Genomic DNA, 9,833 nt, shown 5'->3' with positions numbered 1-9,833 from the left:
ATAGTCGTGGCGCAACACATCATCTGTCTTTTCCGTTTTCACTTTGGTTGTGAAGGTGCAACAATTTTCGGTCGTCCCGAATTCGGGTTCATCCGACACCCTCACTAATTCAAATTGAACTGAGCTCAACTTCATCTGGTTCACAATGCCTCCTAAATTCGACCCCACCGAGATTAAAGTCGGTATGTCTGGAATACGGTAACCCTTTGATGGATTTCTGATTATGTGTGTGAGCAGCCATGCCTGCGCGCAGGCCTCTCGCGTGCTGGTGCTAATAAATTTGTAGGGTGCAAATACAAAGCTTTTCCTATCCATATATAATTCAATTGACGCTTTTAAAATAAATATTTGGATATACAACATGTAACTCAACTGAGAGACGTGGATTTTAAACTAGCGTTAGCACAGCGTCTTTAGAAATACTTGTAGCAGCTAACATTACTCCGTTGCACGCGGAGTTTTGAACGATTCGATGTGACGTTTTCAAATGTGTAAAACATTTGCGTGCTGTGGTTTGACCGTTCTCGGGGATATTAAGATCTCACGGGTAAGTTAAGTGTGCACGTGCTTCTGAACATCACAAAGCTGTAACATGGTTAGTTCAATTTGAACACGGGAGTTTAACTTTTTATCCTTTTCTTCTTTAAACAGAATAATGGTCTGTAGTGTTTCTTGTCCTGCTCTTTATACCATAAAACAGCCTCCCGCCACTGTGCTAGTCTGTTAAAGTGTCTTTTTACAATCCAGTGGAGGCTCAAAGTGACCCAGCTCTAGGAAGCAGGGTGGCCCCAATCTAATGGGCAACTCTGTGCCGAAAGACCTGGAACAAACTGCTTGTCAATTTTATATGTATATTATAAAATGCTAAAATTTGACTTGCTAAGTGAGGTCAAATTATAGCATTTGCCAATGTGTTTTTACCCATCAAGATTATGTAGATCTTTGCATTAATAATTGAAGGATAAAACATTTGAAAGTTTGCAACCATTTAACGTTTGGTTCTGGTAAAGCAGAATGACAATGCATACCTCAGGGTTATGAGGGTCTTGACCTTTTTTGTCATCTCTGTGATGTCTGATGGAACCAACAGGCGTCTTTCCTACGTAAGCATGCAATGGTGTTAATATAAGCCATGATGAATCTTAACTTCAGTCATTTATCTCTGAAGCTTATTTTATTTTAGATTGTGTTGGGTTTAACCCCATGAGAAACCTTTTATTCCAATAATCCTTCTGAAGGTATTTTTAGCCAAGTTAAACCAAATGTAGTTTTAGTGTATGTAAAGAGAAATGTAGTTATTTTCTAGAAGCTTGCGTGGTTTAAAATAAATAAATACACCGCCATAATTAATGATGCACTATTCTAATCAAGTTACGTTTTTACAGCTTAGAAATATAGGACACACCGTTTTGAGCATAATTGAATGTTGTGAGTATTTCCAGTTGTCTGTATTCTGCGTTTAATAAAAGCATACTAAGGCTTTTCCCCCCCCTCCAGTGTACATGAGATGTACAGGTGGAGAGGTTGGTGCCACTTCCTCGCTGGCCCCCAAAATCGGACCTTTGGGTCTTGTAAGTATTGCTACAAGTTTGTTCTGTAGTGTTGATTTTCCTGCTCTTTATATTATAAAGCAGCCTCCCGCCACTGTGCTAGTCTATTCAAGTGTCTTAGTACAATCCAGTGGATGCTCATAGTGACCCAGCTCTAGGAAACAGGGTGACCCCAACCTAATGGGCAACTCTGTGCCGAAAGACCTGGAACAAACTGCTTGCATTACAGAACATTGACTCTGTTCTATGTTCTATGCTGTATGCTCATCTTTCATTCTTGCTTTCCCCCAGTCCCCTAAAAAGGTGGGTGATGACATTGCAAAGGCCACCGGTGACTGGAAGGGCCTGCGAATCACTGTGAAACTGACCATCCAGAACAGGCAAGCAGCGGTAAGCCCTTGGAAGTCTTTCAGCCTGTATTCTGGCTCTTGAGGTCATCTAGCCTTTAGACACTTACCGGTTTTGTTGTTATTCCAGATTGAGGTGGTGCCATCAGCCTCTGCCCTAATCATCAAGGCCCTGAAGGAACCTCCCCGTGACAGGAAGAAGGTCAAGAACAGTAAGTAGCTTTTACACCACCTCAATACACTGTTGTAGGAATCGTGCCTTTGTGTGTTCTGACCTTTCTTGGTTATTGCGAGCCTCCCGCCACTGTGCAAGTCGGTAAAAGTGACTGTGTACTGTCCAGTGGAGGCTCATAGTGACCCAGCTCTAGGAAGCAGGGCTGCTCAACTCAATGGGTAACTCTGTGCCGAAAGACCTGGAACAAGTTGTTGCATTTTTTGATCAAAAGTCACAGTACAAATTTGTTTTGCTTTTCCAAAAAGAACTGGACTTATTTTTAAGTTATGCAGCACGACTATTTTATGTCTGGAGGAATGATACGGAAAATTCAGCTTTGCCATTAACAGAATTAAGTTACATTTTAAAGTAACTTAAATTTAAGACAGTAAAATGTTACTACTGGGTTTCAGATCAAATAAATGTGTTTGTAAGCATGAGACTTATGCATTAAACATTAACCCCTGGTTTAACAGACAAGGCTGAAGTCTAGACCCAGACTAAAATGCATGTTTGAAATGTTTTAAAGGTGCATGTGTAATATTTAGGAGGATCTGTTGACAGAAATGCAATATCATATACATAACTATGTTTTCAGTGGTGTATAAACCCTTACTTAATGAACTGTTATTTCTTTATTACCTTAGAATGAGCTAGTGCTGCACGATTAATCATATCGCAATGTCAAGCCTATATGACCCAAAATCCTACTATTTTTATTAGATAAAAAATGTAGGGCTGTTAACGGAATTCACAAAGCATCTGTTAATTTTTGTCGTCGTCCTTTGGCTAAAGTTACATTATATGATCCCGCTCTTATTCATGCAAATGCTTTTAAACCATTCATGCGCGACAAGAGGACGCGCAACCTGTGAATATCCTGACTGTGACGCACAGAAAGATGCCCGCCAGTATCGTGCGCACAGACCGTGCACCAGAATACTGTTCGAACAATAACAGTAACACAATTATGCCAAAATGTCAGTTTTGTCAAGTGTCTTCATACCGTAAGAGCAGTCTTATGATGAAGGTAAAGAGTTGTGAGAATGAGGTGCGTGTGAGATCTGTGTATATTTTATTTGTTGCGCTGACTGTTTGATAACTATTCAATTTTTGTAGCCTTATGTCCTACCTGTTTGACAGGAAGTAATAAACAAGTATTTAACATATACTGTAAAATGCTGTGAAATTATTACATTATAAAATATATAAACCTATAAAAACGTAAGTGAAAAGTCTTCGCGGAGATATAAAGAAATCGGCGACTCCTTAACGCACTGCTTTGCAGGAGACATGATGCCCATATACACTGTTAGCAAAGGGGGATTTCAGAAAATGATTCACAAACTGAGTTTATACAAAGCATATCACATCCACACTAAGCACGTTTCGTCACTCTTGTTCTTAATGCAAAGAAACTAGCTAAAGTCATTGAATAAAACACTGAGATAATAATGAACAAGTAACAGTGATATTTGTAAAAACATTGTTTTACTGAATTAAGTAAACATAACTTAATTGATATTTGTAAAGAAACCTCAGTGCTCAACTGGCTACTCTGTCTCGGACATCTTTTCCTGTCAGCCACCCTAACTTCTGTTGGTTGCAATTCGCAGCCTCACCACTAGATGCCGCTAAACAGGACACTGCACCTTTAACTGAAAGCAACTTGCACTGGAATATCTTAAAATATGTCAGTGACTTTATTTATTTTGTGCATCAAGGTGCTTGTCAGTGTTTAAGGCTTGTTTTAAAAAAGCTACTTGAATGTCCTATTTGATCTAAGGCCTAATCCTGGCTTAACCCAAGTCCTGTCTGTGAAACCAAGCCTAAGTCTTACTGACCCTGAACTTTTGAATGGTAATGTAGATTGGTATTGGTTTGTGACTAGCATATTCTATATATCCTGATGTTTGCATATTTCTTCTTTTAGTTAAGCACTCTGGAAGCGTCACTTTCGATGAGATTGTCAGCGTTGCCCGTGTCATGAGGCCACGATCTATTGCCAGGGAACTTTCTGGTTTGTATTTCTCCAAATTGTTACCTAATGCTTAAGCAATATTAATCAATTAGCCTCCCGCCACTGTGCAAGTCTGTAAAGGTGACTGTGTACTGTCCAGTGGAGGCTCAAAGTGACCCAGCTCTAGGAAGCAGGGCTGCTCAACTCTATGGCTAACCCTGTGCCAAATGGCCTGGAACATGTTATAACTAGGCATGAATGAGTTGTTGATTTAGATGATGGCACAAAGTGATCTTTTCCTTTGCTTCTCAGGTACCATCAAGGAGATTCTTGGCACAGCTCAGTCTGTGGGCTGCACCATTGATGGTCGCCCTCCCCATGATGTCATTGATGACATCAACAGTGGCAAAGTTGAGTGCCCAACTGTAAGTATTGAATGCCATTTTATGCTTTTTGAGCATTTAAATGTTTTCCCTGTTACTACTTTTAACTGGATATTTTTTCTTTTTCTTGCAGGAGTAAAAATATAAAAGACAAATAAAGCTGTTTAATAAGTCCAAGTGTTGTGATTTGTCATCTCTTGCATTTTATGGACCCTTTTCACAAATTGAATGCATTATAACGGTCATTGGCATTGCAAAGTTATTTTAAAGAAAAAAGACACTAAACTACACTTTGTATTACATTACCGTTGCGACAAATGTAACGCTGGTGCAAATGTTTCTAATGCAGTTGGACTGATGAAAAAGCTCACGTCTTCCTCTTTTCTGACTGCCATTATCAATCTTCCTTTTTTTTTTTTTTTTCCTCTTTGAAAGTTTTGAAAATATTGTGAAGTCTTTCTGCAAATGGGAACAATACATAATGTATTCTCCCATTCACCACTATAGCAGTTTACCCAACTATGGTTTGTGTCTGAGAAACCAGGAAATGTGAAAAGGGTCAATTATTTGTAGAATTTGTCTCGACATATTTTCATGAGCAGTGGATCTCTTCTGAGGCTTTATCCATCCTGTGGCTCTTCTGGGAAGTTTGATTAATTTTAAAACAAATCAACTGAATTTCTTTCCTCAAAGTAAACGTTTTTCGAAAGACAATCTAAATCTTAGTCACAATGAAATTCAAATTCATTTTTAGGTATAGAATATATTTAGTCACTGACCTATTTTGAAGTTGCAAACCAATTTCACCAACCTAAAACCACATATTAGATATGAATATTTGGCAGGACGACGGGCACATAATGCACATAATGACGGGGGGAAAGAAGCTATTAAAACCACAATTTATTTTGAAAAACAGCGACATTTTTTCAAATATCCCAGAGTTGTAGACAAGTACAAAAGTATCTAAGCTTGGTGTCTGTTGCTGCTCTAAAACTAAGTTTTTTCCATAGGTGCTCCTTTTTATTACTTAAATCATTAACATCCAACCCATTTTTCCATTTCTTGACTCCGGTAACAATGTTTATTTGCTTAAAATACTATGGACACTGTTGTATTTAAACTGAATTAAAATGTGCAGTTTCTCTTGAAAGACACCTTGCTGGATTTAAAGGAGCTCTGAGGAATGTTGCCACAGTAGTTTAAATCACAAAGAGAAGCATATTCTGTACAATAGGTTTGTCCAGGACCTCATCACCTGTCCCACTTCTGAAGTGGAAACTACCATCATTTGCAATGGTTGTTAGAAACCAGGACGCACTGACCAAATAAAACAATCCTGCTTTTCAGTTCTCAACATCCTCTTCCTCTCCTTTCTCCCCCTCCTGCTCATCATCCATGTGCTCATCTTCCTCTTCATCTCTACTCTTGTCATTTTCATCGGTGCCATTCTTCTCCTTGTCCTTTCGTTTTTGCTCAGATGCCTCCTTCTTGCCTTTCTGGCCTTTCTTGTATGCTGTAAAAAAAAAACACACAAAAACTGGTTATATACACATGAATCAATATGATACTTTTATGAAGTCATGAATCCCTAGAGATATGAACCTTTCTGATCCATAGAGAATTTACCTTCAAGTGCTTCCCCCAAGGGTTTCAAGAAACGCTCAAACTCCATCTCCTCCATAGCTGACATCACATCTCCAGCGTTGAGTGTCTTCCTTTTTGCTTTCATTGCAAAATTATTTGCACTGGTGTCAACAAAGCAGTGGAAATTACATACGAGTAGGTTGTCAGGGTGGAATTTCTCAAACAAAACAAAGCTTCAGACTAACCAAGATGTTGCGTAGAGAACGAAAACACTAGCTGCTTGAGAAATCGCTCTTCTTGCCTCCTTGGACACGTTTACTCCATCTGGCAACTAAACAAGACGGAAGATAAGTTGACTGCATAGTTACTAACATACAATTGACTGCAGTGACGTTTCGCGCGGAAAGAGATGATTTACTATTATCACTTAAACTGCTTTTCGGCGATATAAAGAGATCTACGAAATAATTTTACTAGATGACTTACTGCCTCCTTTATAATCCGCGTGATGACAGCATTGGGAAGATTGAGGTCCTCTGGTCTCTCGGCCATTGCACTTAATATACACTTAAATGAGATGCAACACGACGATGTAATTGTTTGTTTTAGATGCGTGATCAGAGGTCAAACTGCACAACCGCGAAAACTTTGTGTTAGCTTAGCCGTTTTAACTTAATCTGAGGGTGAACTGTCACCAGATACACTCGATTTAAGTACGCTGAATAACAAATTGCGTTACCTTACATATGCGTTAGATGTGTAATTAGATGATTTATCTGCAAATCAATTAGCTGTGGAACAGGTGAATCTGGACAAAAGCTAGTGTGCTTCACTGTTTTTCAGCCCGCTTGATCATCCAAACCCATGCGTTAACCTTTTACCTCTCACCGCTCTGCCCAGCCAACCAATACAGACGCTCAGTCATGACGTCAATTTGTAGGCTAACCCCAAATAAACCCCAGATTTTTTTACTTGCTTTTACTATCTATTTTGCTTTCTGTTTATAAGTATGTTGTTGTTGTTTAATTATGTTTTGAGATATTACTATGTATTTGCGGTTATATTTGTTCAATAAAAAAAAAACAGATTTATACGTGCGGGTGACGACGCTTTGACGTTTTTTCTAAAAGATAAATTAGACAGGTTACCTTAAATGTGAATTTCAAAGGTGCTTTATTATTTTTCAAATGTAAGTTGTTAACAGGTCACATAACCTGGTAGTTGTAGTTCTAGAAGGGTGTAGTCTTTATTTAGCAGCATTCGTTTCGAAACAAAAAGAAAATGGCTTTTCTTTGAAAATAAATAAAACAAATAAATCATAGGAAATTCTTGAGTCTTCCGGGTTTTCATTTGATTTTTATCAAAGTAAAAAACAAAAACAAAAAAAGTGTTTGATTTTATTTTGGCTTGTCGTCTGTTGTTTTTGAGCCACTCTCCAGCATTAGATGGCAATTTAATAAACAGAAGTGTATCCGCACCTCATGTCGTGTGAAGTAGGCTAAAGGTAAACTCTGATGTCCGAATGGATCTCTGTACAAACTGAACGAGAAAAGTCCCCCCTCAAGTCTGCCTCTTGCTCTTATCGCAAAACAAGTCTACATCAATGATGTGTTTATTTTCATATAGCGGGACTTTCTGAAGCATGTGCAGTGGTCAGTAGCCTACAACTGCTCACTATACACGGAATGTAGCTATAATTTCATGGTCGTGCAAGCGCGTTTGGGACAGTGTTAATTTATCTCCATTTATAGCATTATGTTTCGAATGTTTGAAAGTGTTGCTTGCGTGAGAATTAATGTGAAACATTATACACTGCCTGCTGGACCAGAAGCAAATAATTTTAGCCAACTCCTTCAAACGTTTTTCCCCCCTTTCCAAAGCATAATTTTCTTGATTTACCTAAACTGAGCAAAGCTAATCTGTAGATTTATTATCTTAAAAGTGGAAAACTGTTACACATTATTAGGCCTTATGGTGATGCTTTATATTGGAATATGAAATGAAGGGTTGTATAAGGGGTTTATTTTGTGTAAATGAGTTCAGAAATGTCTCGTCTCCATGTGTGGTCTCCATAAAAATGAACTGTTGGTGGGAGTTTTTTGTTTCGTTTGTTAAATATAACTTTATTGTTTGCCATACAATTTTGTCAACCTCAATTGTGGTAAATGGCAAAGACTTTCCATGACCGTTTTCACCCTCTTTCTTTGATGTTCATCAGCTTCATATATTAGCTCATGAAGCAATTAACATTTAACACCATGATGTCTTTTTATAGAGATTGGTAAAGTTTCATTCTTTTTCTTCACCCTTTTTCAGATGATGTCATTCAGATGCTCACTTTAAGTTTTTAATGACATCTTTAGATCTGAATATGATTTTAGTTTGCAACACTAGCATGTGGACTTAAGAACATGTTTTGATTGATACAATTCAATCTAATGTAGGAAATCGTTAGCTATTTGATCGTGCTAGTCAACCTCAAATGAGGTAAAAGTCTTATTTTTTTAAGAACTCAAATAAAACTCCTACATTTGAATTTGCCACATTATGGAAAGAGAGTCTAACTCTGAAGTTGGAGTTTTTTTCTTGGCCATCTCACTTGTCAATGGAGAATCATTAGATAGACCCTATTTCCTAACATAACTGAATATCCGTGTTACACCTGAAAGACATTTATTTTAGTAGTGATAAAAAAATGACAATTTGTGGATGCAACTTTGGGATCATGGCGGTACAAATACTGACTAATTCTGGAGGTTTTTGTTACATCTCTCTCTCTCTCTCTCTCTCTCTCTCTCTCTCTCTCTCTCTCTCTCTCTCTCTCTCTCTCTCTCTCTCTCTCTCTCTCTCTCTTATAAGACCATATCCATTGTAGTAATAATTGTTAATATATATATATTATGTCAGATGTATATATATATACTCTATATAGGCTATATATTATTTATTTATTTATTATTTTGCTTAGGCCTTCAGTGCAGGACTCCTGCACTCGACAGGAAAATGCTGGTTGTTAAATGACTTTTGCTCTAGCTCTTTTCACAATAATTAAAGTTGGCAAGAAACAGAAGTTGCGATAGTCTTTTCATTGTAATATCCACGTCTAAAGTACTTTCGAAAAATAAAAATTTTTTTAGTTAAACTTAATTTTGTCCATCAGGAATTGATTGGATTGTTGGATCATTGTGGTTTACTTTTTCTGGTATCTCATGTGAGTGACAGGTTCTCCCGTACTCGTGCCAGTAAACACGTCATCAGAGAAAAGAAATTGTTGCAAGAGGGAGGGGAAGTTATTTTGATTAAAGATTACAAGGGCACATTCATTAAATAATGATAATTTGCATAGATAAATCATTTATAAAAATTACTCCCTAAAATAATATTCCATAAAAATAGGAAATAACGATTTTTATTTCTTGGTGTTTTTAAAGCAAAGTCAATGTGTGACCTCTGTAGCAACGGCCCTTCAATGTTGACTTTTCAAACAAAACATACAAATTGTTATGAACTGAACTATTTTATGTGACATGGAGACTATTTAGTTGTCCATGTTATTTCTATTAAATATATAGATAAATTAATAAATAGATTTATAAATATTGATGCAGAGTTCTTTTTTAGTTCTTTTATCTGTTAATTTCATGATTAGCATTTGATTACCAAGTTTCTGCTTGAAACAATGCAGGGTTGAATCCAGTTTGTTATATGAGCTTTAAGAGCAGTATAATCATGAGACTTGATAAAAATTCAAAAGTAATATTTCTCAACTATTCAACTTTAATTTTTAACTTC

General features: G+C 37.2%; 2 protein-coding genes and 4 non-coding genes across 8 annotated transcripts; 5 read left to right on the top strand and 1 right to left on the bottom strand.

Moving 5' to 3' along the window:
* Positions 1 to 20: 20 nt before the first annotated feature.
* rpl12 (ribosomal protein L12) lies at positions 21 to 4,625 on the top strand. The gene is made up of 7 exons (XM_077240606.1): positions 21 to 182; positions 1,498 to 1,571; positions 1,842 to 1,940; positions 2,028 to 2,109; positions 4,045 to 4,131; positions 4,384 to 4,496; positions 4,588 to 4,625. Exons 1-7 carry the CDS (start codon positions 146 to 148, stop codon positions 4,591 to 4,593), a joined length of 498 nt encoding a protein of 165 aa, XP_077096721.1. The 5' UTR covers positions 21 to 145; the 3' UTR covers positions 4,594 to 4,625.
* On the top strand, positions 704 to 831 carry LOC143749324 (small nucleolar RNA SNORA65). Its single transcript, XR_013206918.1, has one exon. It is a non-coding gene; the product is annotated as a small nucleolar RNA SNORA65 (small nucleolar RNA).
* LOC143749321 (small nucleolar RNA SNORA65) lies at positions 1,638 to 1,765 on the top strand. The gene has a single exon (XR_013206915.1). It is a non-coding gene; the product is annotated as a small nucleolar RNA SNORA65 (small nucleolar RNA).
* On the top strand, positions 2,195 to 2,321 carry LOC143749322 (small nucleolar RNA SNORA65). The gene has a single exon (XR_013206916.1). It is a non-coding gene; the product is annotated as a small nucleolar RNA SNORA65 (small nucleolar RNA).
* On the top strand, positions 4,188 to 4,314 carry LOC143749323 (small nucleolar RNA SNORA65). Its single transcript, XR_013206917.1, has one exon. It is a non-coding gene; the product is annotated as a small nucleolar RNA SNORA65 (small nucleolar RNA).
* A 717-nt stretch (positions 4,626 to 5,342) lies between the features above and the next one.
* Positions 5,343 to 6,969, bottom strand: pole3 (polymerase (DNA directed), epsilon 3 (p17 subunit)). Of its 3 annotated transcripts, none has more exons than XM_077240608.1 (5): positions 6,923 to 6,969; positions 6,528 to 6,608; positions 6,287 to 6,372; positions 6,084 to 6,202; positions 5,343 to 5,970 (listed from the first exon to the last, which is right to left on the bottom strand). In XM_077240608.1, exons 2-5 carry the CDS (start codon positions 6,591 to 6,593, stop codon positions 5,801 to 5,803), a joined length of 441 nt encoding a protein of 146 aa, XP_077096723.1. In that variant the 5' UTR covers positions 6,594 to 6,608; positions 6,923 to 6,969; the 3' UTR covers positions 5,343 to 5,800. The 3 variants fall into 3 exon arrangements, with proteins under 3 accessions (XP_077096723.1, XP_077096724.1, XP_077096722.1); XM_077240609.1 differs by having other exon boundaries at positions 6,781 to 6,925; XM_077240607.1 differs by lacking the exon at positions 6,923 to 6,969 and having other exon boundaries at positions 6,528 to 6,736.
* Positions 6,970 to 9,833: the final 2,864 nt, after the last annotated feature.

This window comes from Siphateles boraxobius, unplaced genomic scaffold, assembly GCF_051911475.1.
Source record: "Siphateles boraxobius isolate OS27281-9 unplaced genomic scaffold, OSU_SipBor_1 24, whole genome shotgun sequence".
Lineage (NCBI taxonomy): Eukaryota > Metazoa > Chordata > Actinopteri > Cypriniformes > Leuciscidae > Siphateles > Siphateles boraxobius.
This window is presented reverse-complemented; position numbering and strand designations above follow the sequence as displayed.